This window comes from Salmo salar, chromosome 27 (assembly GCF_965601325.2).
Source record: "Salmo salar chromosome 27, fSalSal1, whole genome shotgun sequence".
NCBI lineage: Eukaryota > Metazoa > Chordata > Actinopteri > Salmoniformes > Salmonidae > Salmo > Salmo salar.
This window is the reverse complement of record NC_138317.1, coordinates 45,032,639-45,054,381: the sequence shown is the minus strand read 5'-3', so window position 1 is coordinate 45,054,381 and position 21,743 is coordinate 45,032,639. Positions and strand designations below refer to the sequence as shown.

Genomic DNA, 21,743 nt, shown 5'->3' with positions numbered 1-21,743 from the left:
TGGAGTGGTACCTTCCATCAGGACCCACGTTGATCATGGTGTAGTGGTACCTTCCATCAGGACCCACGTTGATCATGGTGTAGTGGTACCTTCCATCAGGACCCACGTTGATCATGGTGGAGTGGTACCTTCCATCAGGACCCACGTTGATCATGGTGGAGTGGTACCTTCCATTTCAGACTGCCATCAGGACCATTGAGAAAAAGCCCTAGTAGTTGTAGTAATCGCTGCCTGAGTTTACCAGCTCTCTAATCCCAAACAGGATTCGCCAGCTCTCTAATCCCAAACAGGATTCGCCAGATCTCTAATCCCAAACAGGATTCGCCAGCTCTCTAATCCCAAACAGGATTCGCCAGCTCTCTAATCCCAAACAGGATTCGCCAGCTCTCTTATCCCAAACAGGATTCACCAGCTCTCTAATCCCAAACAGGATTTACCAGATCTCTAATCCCATACAGGATTCACCAGCTCTCTAATCTCAAACAGGATTCACCAGCTCTCTAATCCCAAACAGGATTCACCAGATCTCTAATCCCAAACAGGATTCACCAGATCTCTAATCCCAAACAGGATTCGCTGCCTGAGTTTGCCAGATCTCTAATCCCAAACAGGATTCACCAGATCTCTAATCCCAAACAGGATTCGCTGCCTGAGTTTCTCAGATCTCTAATCCCAACAGGATTTCCATCGACAGCTCCTGCACAAAACGGAGAATTGCAATGATCTCCAAAATCTCTGCCGATTTCTGACCATTGTGCCTGACTTGTAGGATGGGCCTCTATTTTCAGATGCTTTTCCTCCCTTTGCTTTTAATGTGATATCAATGGCTGATACACTACTTTAATCATGCAGTGATATCAATGGCTGATACTACTACACTACTTTAATCATGCAGTGATATCAATAACCGATACTGATACTGATACAGTACTGATACTACCGTTATTTTACCAGGTAAATTGACTGAGAACACATTCTCACTTACAGCAACGACCTGGGGAATAGTTTCAGGGGAGAAGAGGGGGATGAATGAGCCAATTATAAACTGGGGATGATTAGATGGCCGTGATGGTATGAGGGACAGCTTGGGAATTTAGCCAGGACACCAGGGTTAACACCACTACTCTTACAATAAGTGCAATGGGATCTTTAATGACCTCAGAGAGTCAGGACACCCGTTTAACGTCCCATCCAAAAGACGGCACCCTACACAGGGCAATGTCCCCAATCACTGCCCTGGGGAATTGGGATATTTATTTTAGACCAGAGGAAAGAGTGCCTCCTACTGGCCCCTCCAACACCATTTCCAGCAGCATCTGGTCTCCCATCCAGGGACTGACCAGGACCAACCCTGCTTAGCTTCAGTGATATCATGCAGCGATATCAATGGCTGATACCACTACACTATTATGCAGTGATTACATTTTTAATTTACTGTTGAGCTGACACATGATACAATACTGTCATTTATTAAACAGGAAATATTTGGGTTCAACCCTGCAGAGCATGAATACTACAACACAGAATTCAAACAGAGATCATTTTATTGGCATTAAAAAAAATAAAAAATTATAGCATGTACACCATTCCTTCCTCACTGGAATCCATATGGTCCAATGGAATATTTTAATGGGAGGTTGATATTGACATTACTAATGTGTTATAATTCTGATCTTTCTATCGCAGTTAGTTTAAGAGGTCAGAAAATAAATAATTGACAAATTGGGAGAGTGTGTGTAATAAGTGTATGAATGACAATGTGTCCATGTATTGTATGTAGGTGGACTATGCATGGATAGTAAGCGTGACAAAATAATTTACAGGGAGCATTAAAATTCTGTATACGTAGATTTACATTGCATGTGAAATAAAGTTTAGAAGACGTTGGTACCAAACACCTGCTACCAAACCCCAAGCTCTAGCATACGCCACTAACCCTAGCATACGCCACTAACCCTAGCATACAGTCGCCACTAACCCTAGCATACGCCACTAACCCTAGCATACGCCACTAACCCTAGCATACGCCACTAACCCTAGCATACACCACTAACCCTAGGATACCGTCGCCATTAACCCTAGCATACGCCACTAACCCTAGCATACACCACTAACCCTAGGATACCGTCGCCATTAACCCTAGCATACGCCACTAACCCTAGCATAGGCCACTAACCCTAGCATACCGTCCCCACTAACCCCTGGATACCGTCCCCACTAACCCCTGGATACCGTCACCACTAACCCCTGGATACCGTCCCCACTAACCCTAGGATACCGTCTCCACTAACCCTAGGATACCGTCTCCACTAACCCTAGGATACCGTCACCACTAACCCCTGGATACCGTCCCCACTAACCCTAGGATACCGTCTCCACTAACCCTAGGATAGCGTCTCCACTAACCCCTGGATACCGTCCCCACTAACCCTAGGATACCGTCCCCACTAACCCTAGGATACCGTCACCACTAACCCTAGGATACCGTCACCGTTAACCCTAGGATACCGTCCCCGCTAACCCTAGGATACCGTCCCCACTAACCCTAGGATACCGTCTCCACTAACCCTAGGATACCGTCTCCACTAACCCTAGGATACCGTCACCACTAACCCTAGGATACCGTCACCACTAACCCCTGGATACCGTCACCACTAACCCCTGGATACCGTCACCACTAACCCTAGGATACCGTCACCACTAACCCTAGGATACCGTCACCACTAACCCTAGGATACCGTCACCACTAACCCTAGGATACCGTCACCACTAACCCTAGGATACCGTCACCACTAACCCTAGGATACCGTCCCCACTAACCCCTGGATACCGTCCCCACTAACCCTAGGATACCGTCACCGTTAACCCTAGGATACCGTCACCGTTAACCCTAGGATACCGTCACAACTAACCCTAGGATACCGTCTCCACTAACCCTAGGATACCGTCACCGTTAACCCTAGGATACCGTCTCCACTAACCCTAGGATACCGTCTCCACTAACCCCTGGATACCGTCCCCACTAACCCTAGGATACCGTCACCACTAACCCTAGGATACCGTCCCCACTAACCCCTGGATACCGTCACCACTAACCCTAGGATACCGTCCCCACTAACCCTAGGATACCGTCCCCACTAACCCTAGGATACCGTCACCACTAACCCTAGGATACCGTCACCGTTAACCCTAGGATACCGTCACCGTTAACCCTAGGATACCGTCACAACTAACCCTAGGATACCGTCTCCACTAACCCTAGGATACCGTCACCGTTAACCCTAGGATACCGTCTCCACTAACCCTAGGATACCGTCTCCACTAACCCCTGGATACCGTCCCCACTAACCCTAGGATACCGTCACCACTAACCCTAGGATACCGTCCCCACTAACCCCTGGATACCGTCACCACTAACCCTAGGATACCGTCCCCACTAACCCTAGGATACCGTCCCCACTAACCCTAGGATACCGTCACCACTAACCCTAGGATACCGTCACCGTTAACCCTAGGATACCGTCACCACTAACCCTAGGATACCGTCTCCACTAACCCTAGGATACCGTCACCACTAACCCCTGGATACCGTCACCACTAACCCCTGGATACCGTCACCACTAACCCCTAGGATACCGTCCCCACTAACCCCTCGATACCGTCACCGTTAACCCTAGGATACCGTCACCGTTAACCCTAGGATACCGTCCCCACTAACCCTAGGATACCGTCACCGTTAACCCTAGGATACCGTCACCGTTAACCCTAGGATACCGTCCCCACTAACCCTAGGATACCGTCACCACTAACCCTAGGATACCGTCCCCACTAACCCTAGGATACCGTCACCACTAACCCTAGGATACCGTCACCACTAACCCTAGGATACCGTCCCCACTAACCCTAGGATACCGTCACCACTAACCCTAGGATACCGTCCCCACTAACCCTAGGATACCGTCCCCACTAACCCCTCGATACCGTCACCGTTAACCCTAGGATACCGTCACCGTTAACCCTAGGATACCGTCCCCACTAACCCTAGGATACCGTCACCGTTAACCCCTGGATACCGTCACCACTAACCCTAGGATACCGTCACCGTTAACCCTAGGATACCGTCACCACTAACCCTAGGATACCGTCACCGTTAACCCTAGGATACCGTCACCACTAACCCTAGGATACCGTCCCCACTAACCCTAGGATACCGTCTCCACTAACCCTAGGATACCGTCCCCACTAACCCCTGGATACCGTCACCGTTAACCCCTGGATACCGTCACCACTAACCCTAGGATACCGTCACCACTAACCCCTGGATACCGTCTCCACTAACCCTAGGATACCGTCCCTACTAACCCTAGGATACCGTCTCCACTAACCCTAGGATACCGTCCCCACTAACCCTAGGATACCGTCACCACTAACCCTAGGATACCGTCCCCACTAACCCTAGGATACCGTCACCACTAACCCTAGGATACCGTCCCCACTAACCCTAGGATACCGTCCCCACTAACCCTAGGATACCGTCCCCACTAACCCCTCGATACCGTCACCGTTAACCCTAGGATACCGTCACCGTTAACCCTAGGATACCGTCCCCACTAACCCTAGGATACCGTCACCGTTAACCCCTGGATACCGTCACCACTAACCCTAGGATACCGTCACCGTTAACCCTAGGATACCGTCACCACTAACCCTAGGATACCGTCCCCACTAACCCTAGGATACCGTCTCCACTAACCCTAGGATACCGTCCCCACTAACCCCTGGATACCGTCACCGTTAACCCCTGGATACCGTCACCACTAACCCTAGGATACCGTCACCACTAACCCCTGGATACCGTCTCCACTAACCCTAGGATACCGTCCCTACTAACCCTAGGATACCGTCTCCACTAACCCTAGGATACCGTCCCCACTAACCCTAGGATACCGTCACCACTAACCCTAGGATATCGTCACCACTAACCCTAGGATACCGTCCCCACTAACCCTAGGATACCGTCACCACTAACCCTAGGATACCGTCCCCACTAACCCTAGGATACCGTCACCACTAACCCTAGGATACCGTCACCGTTAACCCTAGGATACCGTCTCCACTAACCCTAGGATACCGTCACCACTAACCCTAGGATACCGTCCCCACTAACCCCTGGATACCGTCACCGTTAACCCCTGGATACCGTCACCACTAACCCTAGGATACCGTCACCACTAACCCCTGGATACCGTCCCCACTAACCCTAGGATACCGTCCCTACTAACCCTAGGATACCGTCTCCACTAACCCTAGGATACCGTCCCCACTAACCCCTGGATACCGTCACCACTAACCCTAGGATACCGTCACCGTTAACCCTAGGATACCGTCCCCACTAACCCTAGGATACCGTCCCCACTAACCCTAGGATACCGTCCCCACTAACCCTAGGATACCGTCCCCACTAACCCTAGGATACCGTCCCCACTAACCCTAGGATACCGTCACCACTAACCCTAGGATACCGTCACCACTAACCCTAGGATACCGTCTCCACTAACCCTAGGATACCGTCACCACTAACCCTAGGATACCGTCTCCACTAACCCTAGGATACCGTCTCCACTAACCCTAGGATACCGTCTCCACTAACCCCTGGATACCGTCTCCACTAACCCTAGGATACCGTCTCCACTAACCCTAGGATACCGTCCCCACTAACCCTAGGATACCGTCCCCACTAACCCTAGGATACCGTCCCCACTAACCCTAGGATACCGTCCCCACTAACCCTAGGATACCGTCACCGTTAACCCTAGGATACCGTCCCCACTAACCCTAGGATACCGTCCCCACTAACCCCTGGATACCGTCCCCACTAACCCCTGGATACCGTCTCCACTAACCCTAGGATACCGTCCCCACTAACCCTAGGATACCGTCACCACTAACCCTAGGATACCGTCACCGTTAACCCTAGGATACCGTCACCGTTAACCCTAGGATACCGTCACCACTAACCCTAGGATACCGTCACCACTAACCCTAGGATACCGTCTCCACTAACCCTAGGATACCGTCACCACTAACCCTAGGATACCGTCCCCACTAACCCTAGGATACCGTCACCGTTAACCCCTGGATACCGTCACCACTAACCCTAGGATACCGTCCCCACTAACCCTAGGATACCGTCCCCACTAACCCTAGGATACCGTCACCACTAACCCTAGGATACCGTCACCACTAACCCTAGGATACCGTCTCCACTAACCCTAGGATACCGTCCCCACTAACCCTAGGATACCGTCACCGTTAACCCTAGGATACCGTCACCGTTAACCCCTGGATACCGTCACCACTAACCCTAGGATACCGTCACCGTTAACCCTAGGATACCGTCCCCACTAACCCTAGGATACCGTCTCCACTAACCCTAGGATACCGTCACCGTTAACCCCTGGATACCGTCACCACTAACCCTAGGATACCGTCACCGTTAACCCTAGGATACCATCACCACTAACCCTAGGATACCGTCCCCACTAACCCTAGGATACCGTCACCACTAACCCCTGGATACCGTCCCCACTAACCCTAGGATACCGTCTCCACTAACCCTAGGATACCGTCACCGTTAACCCTAGGATACCGTCACCGTTAACCCTAGGATACCGTCCCCACTAACCCTAGGATACCGTCACCACTAACCCTAGGATACCGTCACCACTAACCCCTAGGATACCGTCTCCACTAACCCTAGGATACCGTCACCACTAACCCTAGGATACCGTCTCCACTAACCCTAGGATACCGTCACCACTAACCCTAGGATACCGTCTCCACTAACCCCTGGATACCGTCTCCACTAACCCCTGGATACCGTCCCCACTAACCCCTGGATACCGTCCCCACTAACCCTAGGATACCGTCCCCACTAACCCTAGGATACCGTCCCCACTAACCCTAGGATACCGTCTCCACTAACCCTAGGATACCGTCACCACTAACCCTAGGATACCGTCACCACTAACCCTAGGATACCGTCCCCACTAACCCTAGGATACCGTCACCACTAACCCTAGGATACCGTCACCACTAACCCTAGGATACCGTCACCACTAACCCCTGGATACCGTCTCCACTAACCCTAGGATACCGTCACCACTAACCCTAGGATACCGTCACCACACTAAATTCAAGAGGTGAAACAAACAAAAGATGAAGAAATTAAATGAATAAAAAGAAGGAACTTCAAACCAACAATACATTGGTCCAGTAAAAGTGCTTTTCAGACCCGATTGGTCTCGGAGGTCCATCTACCTGGTCTGATCCAGACCTGACTGATCTCAGAGGCCCATCTATCTGATCTGGTCTGATCCCAACAGGAGATGACAATCCAATATTACAAATAAAATAAAAAATACATCTTTAAGATAATATTAATGAAAAAACATCAGAATAATACATTACAATATAATAATAGATCATGGATTTTTGGATGATTTTGGATACAGCATGTAGACCACAGGAGGACGGGCTCGTGGTAATGGCTGGTTTCCATGTGGTTGGCTCCGTTCTCCCCTCAGCAGATCCACTGATGTACACAATCACATCCCACCATTTTGAGATCCTATTGGTCAGCTAAAACCTGTAAAAACAACAGATTCTGCTTCTAGAATCTCCCATATCACTTCCTCACCGTGTTATTTACAATATAACTACAGGTCCGTAGAATGACATGGCATTCAGACAGGAGGGGAATTTAGTTTGGCACCAGGCTCAGAAATAAAAATAAATCATAGTAAACCCACCCAATCATTTAACCTCTGAACACTTCCTGTTTCCCAGCCAATTAGATCTGCAGATGGGACAAATATTTTTGGGGAGAAAATGGCTGGGGCGTGGCAGAGACTACCATAGGCATGTCATTTGGTTTAATTTCATTGGCTGGGGAGTGGCAGAGACTACCTTTGGCATGACCACTCTAGGCATTTTATTTCTATGGAAACTGGAGATTAGCCTGTTAAGACCTGACTGATGGCTCTATAGTGCATTGCCTGTTAGACAAGTGCTGTGTCCCAAATGGTAGTGCACTACGTAGGGAATAGGAAGCCATCTGGGACGCAGCCGAAGGGTCTGTTCTTCCTGAGACAGAAACTACTCGTTTGTTAATTAACTTCTTATCTCTGGACGGGGACTGGAGGTCTCACCGACCGACCACACTACCGTTAAATATATATTATCTCTGGACGGGGACTACAGGTCTCACCGACCGACCACACTACCGTTAAATATATATTATCTCTGGACGGGGACTAGAGGTCTCACCGACCGACCGACCACACTACTGTTAAATATATATTATCTCTGGACGGGGACTACAGGTCTCACCGACCGACCGACCACACTACTGTATATATGATCTTGGCTCCACCTTGGTGATCTCAGCATCAGTCTGATTGTTCCCTCTCCTTCAATTCCTCTAAGTATTATTCACATCACATGAGGATAAGTAATGGTTCAGTACTCTACTAGCTCATCTATACTGTGGTAGATAGTTCAGTGATGTACTATTATACTGTGAGGGAGTTGTCCTGTCAGAGGCTAGCTAGACGTCCATCCACAGCTGTATCAATACACTAACCAAATGGTTCCTGAGACTAGGGGTTAGGGGACGAGAACCCATGCTGAGTTAGGGGACGAGAACCCATGCTGAGTTAGGGGTTAGGGGACGAGAACCCATGCTGAGTTAGGGGTTAGGGGACGAGAACCCATGCTGAGTTAGGGGTTAGGGGACGAGAACCCATGCTGAGTTAGGGGTTAGGGGACGAGAACCCATGCTGAGTTAGGGGTTAGGGGACGAGAACCCATGCTGAGTTAGGGGTTAGGGGACGAGAACCCATGCTGAGTTAGGGGTTAGGGGACGAGAACCCATGCTGAGTTAGGGGTTAGGGGACGAGAACCCATGCCGAGTTAGGGGTTAGGCCATTTAGGGTGCATCATCACCACTTCTTAAAGGGAACTACATAACATTACAGGGTAATAAAGAGGAATTCAGATCATTAAACAATCAGGTGGAATGAATACAACCTAGTTTAGTTCTGTTGTCAATCTGGAGACAGTTTGGAGTCAGTACAATAACAAATCCAAACGGTCTGTTCCACAACTCATGGACTGAACATCGGTCTAGAACCATCCATCCAGGTAGGTAGGTAGTATACACTAACACACTGAACACCTGTCTAGAACCATCCATCCAGGTAGGTAGGTAGTATACACTAACACACTGAACACCTGTCTAGAACCATCCATCCAGGTAGGTAGGTAGTATACACTAACACACTGAACACCTGTCTAGAACCATCCATCCATCCAGGTAGGTAGTATACACTAACACACTGAACACCTGTCTAGAACCATCCATCCATCCAGGTAGGTAGTATACACTAACACACTGAACACCTGTCTAGAACCATCCATCCATCCAGGTAGGTAGTATACACTAACACACTGAACACCTGTCTAGAACCATCCATCCATCCAGGTAGGTAGTATACACTAACACACTGAACACCTGTCTAGAACCATCCATCCATCCAGGTAGGTAGTATACACTAACACACTGAACACCTGTCTAGAACCATCCATCCATCCAGGTAGGTAGTATACACTAACACACTGAACACCTGTCTAGAACCATCCATCCATCCAGGTAGGTAGTATACACTAACACACTGAACACCTGTCTAGAACCATCCATCCATCCAGGTAGGTAGTATACACTAACACACTGAACACCTGTCTAGAACCATCCATCCATCCAGGTAGGTAGTATACACTAACACACTGAACACCTGTCTAGAACCATCCATCCAGGTAGGTAGTATATACACTAACACATCTTCTACAATGGTCATCTCTATCATTATTACACAGTGATGAGCAGCACAGAGCTGAGACATTATGATTGCGTGTCACTTTCCACCAGGGTCCATAGAGTACTGTGACAGCCAGGGTCCATAGAGTACTGTGACAGCCAGGGTCCATAGAGTACTGTGACAGCCAGGGTCCATAGAGTACTGTGACAGCCAGGGTCCTGTAGCCTGGTCCCCTATGAACTCTAATGTAGTGCACTACCAGGGTCCATGGTCAAATGTAGTGCACTATCTAGGGAACAGGGTCCCCCCCCCCCCCCCCCCCCCAAGGAGGGGACGAGAGAGCGAGAGGTCTAACCCTAAAACTAAACCTGGTTGACGGTCCTCTCAGAGGGTCTGTAATCGTCCGTGTTCGGCGAAGACAAGTAGAAGGACTGGGTCTTCCTCTTCAGACGGGCTCGCTTGGTGGCCAGGGTTAGAGAGAGCTTGCTGCTGCAGACTATCTCAGAGATGAACTTCTTACAGTTGATGCAGACCTCCATGGTACACCAGTCGTCGGTCAGCTCTTTGGGAAGATCCAGCTCCGGCTCGTCACGAGACCCCTCACCGCTGTTGTATTCAGATAACCTGGGGGTGGAGAGCACTGTTAGCCAGCCTGTTGTATTCAGATAACCTGGGGGTGGAGAGCGCTGTTAGCCAGCCTGCCTGTTGTATTCAGATAACCTGGGGGTGGAGAGCGCTGTTAGCCAGCCTGCCTGTTGTATTCAGATAACCTGGGGGTGGAGAGCACTGTTAGCCAGCCTGCCTGTTGTATTCAGATAACCTGGGGGTGGAGAGCACTGTTAGCCAGCCTGCCTGTTGTATTCAGATAACTTGGGGGTGGAGAGCGCTGTTAGCCAGCCTGCCTGTTGTATTCAGATAACCTGGGGGTGGAGAGCACTGTTAGCCAGCCTGCCTGTTGTATTCAGATAACCTGGGGGTGGAGAGCGCTGTTAGCCAGCCTGTTGTATTCAGATAACCTGGGGGTGGAGAGCGCTGTTAGCCAGCCTGCCTGTTGTGTCGGAGGTGTTGCTAACATTTACAACAGCAAAATTTCAATTTACTCCCCAAAAATGACTGCGTCTGTGTCTTTTGACGTTCCAGTCATGAGAAAAAAGAAAAAACCCGCTCACTGCTCTTTAATAAGCTTTACGTATCGGCCTCACGGCCTTCCTCAGAGCTTTACGTATCGGCCTCACGGCCTTCCTCAGAGCTTTACGTATCGGCCTCACGGCCTTCCTCAGAGCTTTACGTATCGGCCTCACGGCCTTCCTCAGAGCTTTACGTATCGGCCTCACGGCCTTCCTCAGAGCTTTACGTATCGGCCTCACGGCCTTCCTCAGAGCTTTACGTATCGGCCTCACGGCCTTCCTCAGAGCTTTACGTATCGGCCTCACGGCCTTCCTCAGAGCTTTACGTATCGGCCTCACGGCCCTTCCTCAGAGCTTTACGTATCGGCCTCACGGCCTTCCTCAGAGCTTTACGTATCGGCCTCACGGCCTTCCTCAGAGCTTTACGTATCGGCCTCAAGGGCCTTCCTCAGAGCTTTTGTGAGTTTTTTTTAAATTAGCACCCTTATTTAGACATAGCCCACCCACATCCGTTCAACGCACCAAATGGGGTTGGAGTCGAGGGAAAACAAGTGTTACCAAATATAGCAATGTACATTCCATAAATATTCTAATAAAGTGTGTACATAAAACAAGTCTGTAAAACCACAGTGAGGACATCAACCCATCCAGCAAGTTTTCATTAATCATTGGGTACAATATTATTAATATCACCTCCCCTGTCTGATGTCTTAACTTTCTCTATGCCACAAAATCTAAAAAGGTAGATATGTCATGTTTTAGGTCATTAAATTGTACTGCGACTGGATAATCCCTGTTTTTCCTAATTTAACCTTTATGTTCACTGATTCTCTGTTTGAGAGAACGAGAGGTTTTTACCTACATAGCACAGCCCACATGGTCATGTAATAATGTAAATAACATGGCTGGTGGAACACGTAATAATGTAATTTATTTGGAACCGTTTTCCTGTATGTCGGCTGGTGGCAGAAATATTCACACTTCATCATATTGTTGCACTGTGTGCAATCTTACATTTATAGCTACCAGTCAGAAGAGGGCGGAAAAGACTTCTTCTACTCAATCACTTTTTATAGCTATTGTTCACGGGCCTCCTGGGACATATACAGCGTTCCTCAACGAGTTCCCTGAATTCCTATCGGACTGTGTGACAATACATTTTTTTGAATATCTGCCATGACTACAAGAAACTGGTATACAGAAAATACCCGAGCCCTGAAGCAAGCTTCCAGATAATTGGAATGGAAATGGAGCTCTACCAAATTAGAAGTCGTCCGACTAGCTTGGAAAGACCGTGCAGCCCTCAATGCTGCTCGATCAACCTAGTGGCATAGCACTCCTCACAGAGGACCGCCGTCTGGACTGACCTAATGTTACGTAAATAGGGGTGTGAACCTTTAAACAAAATTGGGATAGTTAACGTTTAGAAAACCTGTTTTTCCCCCCACAAAATTTAAAACCCAGGGCAGTTATCACACAACTACCACTAACAGGTCCCCATCATCGTCAAAAATTAAACATTTTAATCAAACAAATACCTAATGCAACAATGATGTAAAGTTAGGAGGAGATATGCCAGCCGCGAGCTGCCCAGTGATGCGAGCCTACCAGACGAGCTAAATGCCTTTTACGCTCACTTCGAGGCAAGCAACACTGATGCATGCATGAGAGCACCAGCTGTTCCAGATGTAGCCGATGCGAGCAAGACCTTTAAACAGGTCAACATTCACAAGGCCGCAGGGCCAGACGGATTACAAGGACCTGTACTCAGAGCATGCGCAGACCAACTTGCAAGTGTCTTCACTGACATTTTCAACCTCTCCCTGACCGAGTCTGTAATACCTACATGTTTCAAGCAGACCACCATAGTCTCTGTGCCCAAGAAAGCGAAGGTAACCTGCCTGAATGACTACCGCCCCATAGCACTCATATCTGTAGCCATGAAGTGCTTTGAAAGGCTGGTCATGGCTCACATCAACACCATTATCCCAGAAACCCTAGACCCACTCCAATTCGTATACCGCCCCAACAGAGCCACAGATGATGCAATGTCTACTGCACTCCCCACTGCCCTTTCCCACCTAGACAAAAGGAACACCTATGTGAGAATGCTGTTCATTAACTACAGCTCAGTGTTCAACACCATAGTGCCCTCAAAGCTCATCACTAAGCTAAGGACCCTGGGACTAAACACCTCCCTTTGCAACTGGATCCTGGACTTCCTGACAGACCTCCCCCAGGTGGTAAGGGTAGGTAACAACACATCTGCCACGCTGTCCCCTCCTGTAGTCCCTGTTCACCCACGACTGCATGGCAAAGCACAACTCCAACACCATCATTAAGTTTGCTGATGAGACAACAGTGGTAGGCGTGATCACCGACAACGATGAGACAGCCTATAGGAAGGAGGTCAGAGACCTGGCAGTGTGGTGCCAGGACAACAACCTCTCCCTCAATATGAGCAAGTCAAAGGAGCTGATCGTGGACTACAGGAAAAGACGGGCCGAGTAGGCCCCCATTAACATCAAAGGTTCTGTAGTGGAGCGGGTCAAGAGTTTTGAGTTCCTTGGTGTCCACATCACCAACAAAACTATCATGATCCAAACAGACCAAGACAGTTTTGAAGAGGGCACGACAACACCTTTTCCCCCTCAGGAGACTGAAAAGATTTGGCATGGGTCCCCAGATCCTCAAAGTTCTACAGCTGCACCATCGAGAGCATCCTGACCGGTTGCATCACCGCCTGGTATGGAAACTGCTCGGCATCCAACCGCTCGGTACCACCTGTATATAGCCTCCACATTGACTCTGTACCGGTACCCCCTGTATATAGCCTCCACATTGACTCTGTACCGGTACCCCCTGTATATAGCCTCCACATTGACTCTGTACCGGTACCCCCTGTATATAGCCTCCACATTGACTCTGTACCGGTACCCCCTGTATATAGCCTCCACATTGACTCTGTACCGGTACCCCCTGTATATAGCCTCCACACTGACTCTGTACCGGTACCCCCTGTATATAGCCTCCACATTGACTCTGTACCGGTACCCCCTGTATATAGCCTCCACATTGACTCTGTACCGGTACCCCCTGTATATAGCCTCCACACTGACTCTGTACCGGTACCCCCTGTATATAGCCTCCACACTGACTCTGTACCGGTACCCCCTGTATATAGCCTCCACATTGACTCTGTACCGGTACCCCCTGTATATAGCCTCCACATTGACTCTGTACCGGTACCCCCTGTATATAGCCTCCACATTGACTCTGTACCGGTACCCCCTGTATATAGCCTCCACATTGACTCTGTACCGTAACACCCTGTATATAGCCTCCACATTGACTCTGTACCGTAACACCCTGTATATAGCCTCCACATTGACTCTGTACCGGTACCCCCTGAATATAGCCTCCACATTGACTCTGTACCGGTACCCCCTGTATATAGCCTCCACATTGACTCTGTACCGGTACCCCCTGAATATAGCCTCCACATTGACTCTGTACCGGTACCCCCTGTATATAGCCTCCACATTGACTCTGTACCGGTACCCCCTGTATATAGCCTCCACATTGACTCTGTACCGGTACCCCCTGTATATAGCCTCCACATTGACTCTGTACCGGTACCCCCTGTATATAGCCTCCACATTGACTCTGTACCGGTACCCCCTGTATATAGCCTCCACATTGACTCTGTACCGTAACACCCTGTATATAGCCTCCACATTGACTCTGTACCGGTACCCCCTGTATATAGCCTCCACATTGACTCTGTACCGGTACCCCCTGTATATAGCCTCCACATTGACTCTGTACCGGTAACCCCCTGTATATAGCCTCCACATTGACTCTGTACCGGTACCCCCTGAATATAGCCTCCACATTGACTCTGTACCGGTACCCCCTGTATATAGCCTCCACATTGACTCTGTACCGGTACCCCCTGTATATAGCCTCCACATTGACTCTGTACCGGTACCCCCTGTATATAGCCTCCACATTGACTCTGTACCGGTACCCCCTGTATATAGCCTCCACATTGACTCTGTACCGGTACCCCCTGTATATAGCCTCCACATTGACTCTGTACCGGTACCCCCTGTATATAGCCTCCACATTGACTCTGTACCGTAATACCCTGAATATAGCCTCGTTATTTTATTGTGTTACTTTTTATGACATTTTTTACTTGAGTTTATTTAGTAAATATTTTCTTAACTCTATGTCTTGAACTGTATTGTTGGTTAAGGGCTTGTAAGCAAGCATTTCATGATAAGGTCTACCATCTGTTGTATTCAGCGTGACAAATAAAATGTGATTTGAAGAACAAAGTGCGAGCTCTCAAACACCGTATGTGGCGTTAACAATAGATTGTTGGACGTCTACGAACACGCCGTCACACATCAGTCTACGAACACGCTGTCACACATCAGTCTACGAACACGCTGTCACACAGTCTACGAACACGCTGTCATGCATCAGTCTACGAACACGCTGTCATACATCAGTCTACGAACACGCCGTCACACAGTCTACGAACACGCCGTCACACATCAGTCTACGAACACGCTGTCACGCATCAGTCTACGAACACGCTGTCACGCATCAGTCTACGAACACGCTGTCATGCATCAGTCTACGAACACGCTGTCATGCATCAGTCTACGAACACGCTGTCATGCATCAGTCTACGAACACGCTGTCATGCATCAGTCTACGAACACGCTGTCATGCATCAGTCTACGAACACGCTGTCATGCATCAGTCTACGAACACGCTGTCACACAGTCTACGAACACGCTGTCATACATCAGTCTACGAACACGCCGTCATGCATCAGTCTACGAACACGCTGTCATGCATCAGTCTACGAACACGCCGTCATACAGTCTACGAACACGCCGTCACACAGTCTACGAACACGCTGTCATGCATCAGTCTACGAACACGCTGTCACACAGTCTACGAACACGCTGTCACACAGTCTACGAACACGCTGTCGCATCAGTCTACGAACACGCTGTCATGCATCAGTCTACGAACACGCTGTCACGCATCAGTCTACGAACACGCCGTCACACATCAGTCTACGAACACGCCGTCACACATCAGTCTACGAACACGCCGTCACACATCAGTCTACGAACACGCTGTCACACATCAGTCTACGAACACGCTGTCAGACAGTCTACGAACACGCTGTCATGCATCAGTCTACGAACACGCCGTCATACATCAGTCTACGAACACGCCGTCATACATCAGTCTACGAACACGCTGTCACACAGTCTACGAACACGCTGTCGCATCAGTCTACGAACACGCTGTCATGCATCAGTCTACGAACACGCTGTCATGCATCAGTCTACGAACACGCTGTCAGACAGTCTACGAACACGCTGTCAGACAGTCTACGAACACGCTGTCACACAGTCTACGAACACGCCGTCATGCATCAGTCTACGAACACGCTGTCACACAGTCTACGAACACGCTGTCACACAGTCTACGAACACGCTGTCATGCATCAGTCTACGAACACGCTGTCACACAGTCTACGAACACGCTGTCATGCATCAGTCTACGAACACGCTGTCATGCATCAGTCTACGAACACGCTGTCAGACAGTCTACGAACACGCTGTCAGACAGTCTACGAACACGCTGTCACACAGTCTACGAACACGCCGTCAGCATCAGTCTACGAACACGCTGTCACACAGTCTACGAACACGCTGTCACACAGTCTACGAACACGCTGTCAGCACAGTCTACGAACACGCTGTCACACAGTCTACGAACACGCTGTCATGCATCAGTCTACGAACACGCTGTCATGCATCAGTCTACGAACACGCTGTCATGCATCAGTCTACGAACACGCCGTCAGACATCAGTCTACGAACACGCCGTCACACAGTCTACGAACACGCTGTCACACAGTCTACGAACACGCTGTCACACAGTCTACGAACACGCTGTCATGCATCAGTCTACGAACACGCTGTCACACATCAGTCTACGAACACGCCGTCACACATCAGTCTACGAACACGCTGTCACGCATCAGTCTACGAACACGCTGTCACACATCAGTCTACGAACACGCTGTCACACAGTCTACGAACACGCTGTCATGCATCAGTCTACGAACACGCTGTCACACAGTCTACGAACACGCTGTCATGCATCAGTCTACGAACACGCTGTCATGACAGTCTACGAACACGCCGTCATACATCAGTCTACGAACACGCTGTCATACATCAGTCTACGAACACGCTGTCACACAGTCTACGAACACGCTGTCACACAGTCTACGAACACGCCGTCACACAGTCTACGAACACGCCGTCACACAGTCTACGAACACGCTGTCACACAGTCTACGAACACGCTGTCATGCATCAGTCTACGAACACGCTGTCACACAGTCTACGAACACGCCGTCACACAGTCTACGAACACGCTGTCACACATCAGTCTACGAACACGCCGTCATGCATCACTGCAACGAGTCACATTGATGAGTAGTGAGACATGAAGTCCCGTGTCCTGAGAACATGGAGGAGAGGAACACAGCAGAGAACCTAAAACGGCATTAATACCATCGTTGCTGAGTAGGTAGCCAGGACAGCAGTAGATTGAACTGCTCTGTCTGGTAGGTAGCCAGGACAGCAGTAGATTGAACTGCTCTGTCTGGTAGGTAGCCAGGACAGCAGTAGATTGAACTGCTCTGTCTGGTAGGTAGCCAGGACAGCAGTAGGTTGAACTGCTCTGTCTGGTAGGTAGCCAGGACAGCAGTAGATTGAACTGCTCTGTCTGGTAGGTAGCCAGGACAGCAGTAGATTGAACTGCTCTGTCTGGTAGGTAGCCAGGACAGCAGTAGATTGAACTGCTCTGTCTGGTAGGTAGCCAGGACAGCAGTAGGTTGAACTGCTCTGTCTGGTAGGTAGCCAGGACAGCAGTAGATTGAACTGCTCTGTCTGGTAGGTAGCCAGGACAGCAGTAGATTGAACAGCTCTGTCTGGTAGGTAGCCAGGACAGCAGTAGATTGAACTGCTCTGTCTGGTAGGTAGCCAGGACAGCAGTAGGTTGAACTGCTCAGTCTGGTAGGTAGCCAGGACAGCAGTAGATTGAACTGCTCTGTCTGGTAGGTAGCCAGGACAGCAGTAGATTGAACTGCTCTGTCTGGTAGTTAGCCAGGACAGCAGTAGATTGAACTGCTCAGTCTGGTAGGTAGCCAGGACAGCAGTAGATTGAACTGCTCAGTCTGGTAGGTAGCCAGGACAGCAGTAGATTGAACTGCTCAGTCTGGTAGGTAGCCAGGACAGCAGTAGATTGAACTGCTCAGTCTGGTAGGTAGCCAGGACAGCAGTAGATTGAACTGCTCAGTCTGGTAGGTAGCCAGGACAGCAGTAGATTGAACTGCTCTGTCTGGTAGGTAGCCAGGACAGCAGTAGATTGAACTGCTCTGTCTGGTAGGTAGCCAGGACAGCAGTAGATTGAACTGCACTGCCCCTTAGTGGTCAAACGGCAGACCATATCTGAATTGTGAATTCACATGTCATTTTATATATATATATTTTTTTTATTATCGTTTAAATCTATAAAAAGAATAGCAGTGGAAATGTTATTTGTCACATCCCTAAGCCCAAGACCGGTAATGATATGTGTACCTTGAGACGGTCAGGCTGTGGTGCTGGCTGGACGAGGGCTTCTCCGGGGTGTCCAAGGCTGATGTCCCGCCAGCCTCCTCCCTGGGTAGAGTGTCAGTAGGACCCAGAGAGGAGACGGACAGGTTGGCATACGGCTTAGAGGGAAGTCTCATCTGGAACAACAGGCCAGAGTTAGGAGGGTCAGATATATAGGCATAATCTGAACATCTGTCAACAATTAAAGGGCTAGTGTGGTCAATGGATGGACGAGGACGACATTGGCTCACCTTTTTACAGCACTGCGAGCACACAGGCCTGGAGAGAGAGTGAAATATTTCAGTCACAACGAATTGCATGAATTATGATATATACAGTGCCTTCGGAAATTATTCAGACCCCTTGAATTTTTCCACATTTTATATGTTACAGCATTATTCTAAAATTGATTAAAAACTCAATCTACACACAATACCCCATAATGGCAAAGCGAAAGCAGGTTTGTAGAAAGTGTTGTAATTTCAAAAGTATTTAAATACGTAAGTATTGAGACGCTTTGCTTTGAGACTCGAAATTGAGGTCAGATGCATCCTGTTTCCATTGACCATCCTTGAGATGTTTATACAACTTGATTGGAGTCCACCTGTGGTAAATTCAAGTGATTGGACATGATTTGGAAAGGCACACACCTGTATATATAAGGTCCCACAGTTGACAGTGCATGTCAGAGCAAGAACCAAGCCATGAGATCAAAGGAATTGTCCGTAGAGCTCCGAGACAGAATTGTGTCGAGGCACAGATCTGGGGAAGGGTACCAAAATATTTCTGCAGCATGGAAGGTCCACAAGAACACAGTGTCGGGGGAGAAGGGGCCTTGGTCAGGGAGGTGACCAAGAATCGGGTGAGCTCCAGAGTTCCTCTGTGGAGATGGGAGAACCTTCCAGAAGGACAACCATCTCTGCAGAACTCCACCAATCAGGCCTTTATGGTAGAGTGGCCTAAAGACTTTCAGACCATGAGAAACAAGATTCTCTGGTCTGATGAAACCAAGATTGAACTCTTTGGCCTGAATGCCAAGCATCATCATGCTGTGGGGATGTTCTTCAGCGGCAGGGACTTGGAGACTAGTTAGGATTGAGGTAAAGATGAATGGAGGAAAGCACAGAGAGATCCTACATGACCCTTGAGTGCTCCTCCAGAGAACTCAGGACCTCGCCCCCAGTCAACGACCCTAAGCACACAGCCAAAACAGCACAGGAGTGGCTTCGGGACAAGTCTCTGAATGTCCTTGAGTGGCCCAGCCAGAGCCCGGACTTGAACCCGATCGAGCATCTCTGGAGAGACCTGAAAATAGCTGTGTAGCGACGCTTCCCATCCAACCTGACAGAGCTTGAGAGGATCTGCAGAGAAGAATGGGAGAAACTCCCCAAATACAGGTGTGCCAAGCTTGTAGCGTCATACCCAAGAAGACTCAAGGCTGTAATCGCTGCCAAAGTTGCTTCAACAAAGTACTGAGTAAAAGGGTCTGAATACTTAGAAATGTAAAATAAGGCTGCAACATAAAAAAAAAAAAATATGTGTGTCAAGGGATCTGAATACTTTCCAAATGTACTGTATATATATATGCACTGTATACATATATATGCACTGTATATACTATGCTCTTTGATTTACATATGATCTTATGTCCTAGAAACCCCCTTAATTCGGATTAATGTGAAAGAGATTCTCCGATACTTTTTGAGTCAGTAGTTTTGAATGTAGCTCTCACGAGTCAAGTGGTCCCTTGAAAATGTCATACTACATTACATTTGTGCCCCACGTCATTGCGCTCTCTCGCTCTGCTGTGTGTGTGTGTGTCTTGCTTGCTGTCGCTCAAAATGGCGAGGGGCTGAAGCTCATTGGCTAGAACTGCTAGGGGCCTTGCAATCATGGGGGAAAATGGCGCCACACAGCTTCTAGAAACACAGTCGCTTACACACTAGAGATTTCGTGGCTAATTGAGGTAACACAGTAATTCTGCTCATAGATTATACATGTATGAACTACACATTGACATATCCAGCCCAAAGCCAGAGGTTTTAAAAATACTTAGTCACCAAAGTGACAGCCATAATAGAGAACTGTATTCTAATATAATTACAGCCATAATAGAGAACTATATTCTAAATGTACCTTTTGCAGAACTGGCAGGTGTAGGACCAGGTGAAGAAGGAGAACCTTTTAGTCTGACAGGAGAAGCACAGCTACAGGAGAGAGGAGGAGAACGGTTAATATCAAGTAAATATCAATCAATATCTATTCATGCCATTTATATCTGCAAAGATTTCCTACTGAACACCACCCCGCCGTTACAGTGTCTAGACAGGCCCAGGGTGTAGCCCTGCTGGTACAGTATCTAGACAGGCCCAGGGTGTAGTCCTGCTGGTACAGTATCTAGACAGGCCCAGGGTCTAGCCCTGCTGGTACAGTATCTAGACAGGCCCAGGTCCACCCCTGCTAGTACAGTATCTAGACAGGCCCAGGGTCTAGCCCTGCTGGTACAGTATCTAGACAGGCCCAGGTCCACCCCTGCTAGTACAGTATCTAGACAGGCCCAGGGTCTAGCCCTGCTAGTACAGTATCTAGACAGGCCCAGGGTGTAGCCCTGCTGGTACAGTATCTAGACAGGCCCAGGTCCACCCCTGCTAGTACAGTATCTAGACAGGCCCAGGGTCTAGCCCTGCTGGTACAGTATCTAGACAGGCCCAGGGTGTAGCCCTGCTGGTACAGTATCTAGACAGGCCCAGGTCCACCCCTGCTAGTACAGTATCTAGACAGGCCCAGGGTCTAGCCCTGCTGGTACAGTATCTAGACAGGCCCAGGGTGTAGCCCTGCTGGTACAGTATCTAGACAGGCCCAGGCCCACCCCTGCTGGTACAGTATCTAGACAGGCCCAGGGTCTAGCCCTGCTGGTACAGTGTCTAGACAGGCCCAGGGTGTAACCCTGCTGGTACAGTATCTAGACAGGCCCAGGGTCTAGCCCTGCTGGTACAGTGTCTAGACAGGCCCAGGTCCTAGCCCTGCTGGTA

At 49.1% G+C, this 21,743-nt stretch overlaps 1 protein-coding gene across 2 annotated transcripts in view; it reads right to left on the bottom strand.

Annotated features, from left to right (window-relative positions):
- Positions 1 to 1,453: 1,453 nt before the first annotated feature.
- The window catches only part of LOC106589129 (protein spire homolog 1), a 118,925-nt gene continuing 98,635 nt past the window's right edge, over positions 1,454 to 21,743 (bottom strand). For both annotated transcript variants that reach the window (XM_014178832.3, XM_045709470.2), the window contains 4 exons: positions 20,848 to 20,918; positions 18,963 to 18,990; positions 18,697 to 18,848; positions 1,454 to 10,502 (listed from right to left, as the gene is read on the bottom strand). In XM_014178832.3, coding sequence (XP_014034307.1) covers positions 10,241 to 10,502; positions 18,697 to 18,848; positions 18,963 to 18,990; positions 20,848 to 20,918 — 513 coding nt within the window. In that variant the 3' untranslated portion in view covers positions 1,454 to 10,240. The remainder of the gene's footprint in view (positions 10,503 to 18,696; positions 18,849 to 18,962; positions 18,991 to 20,847; positions 20,919 to 21,743) is intronic.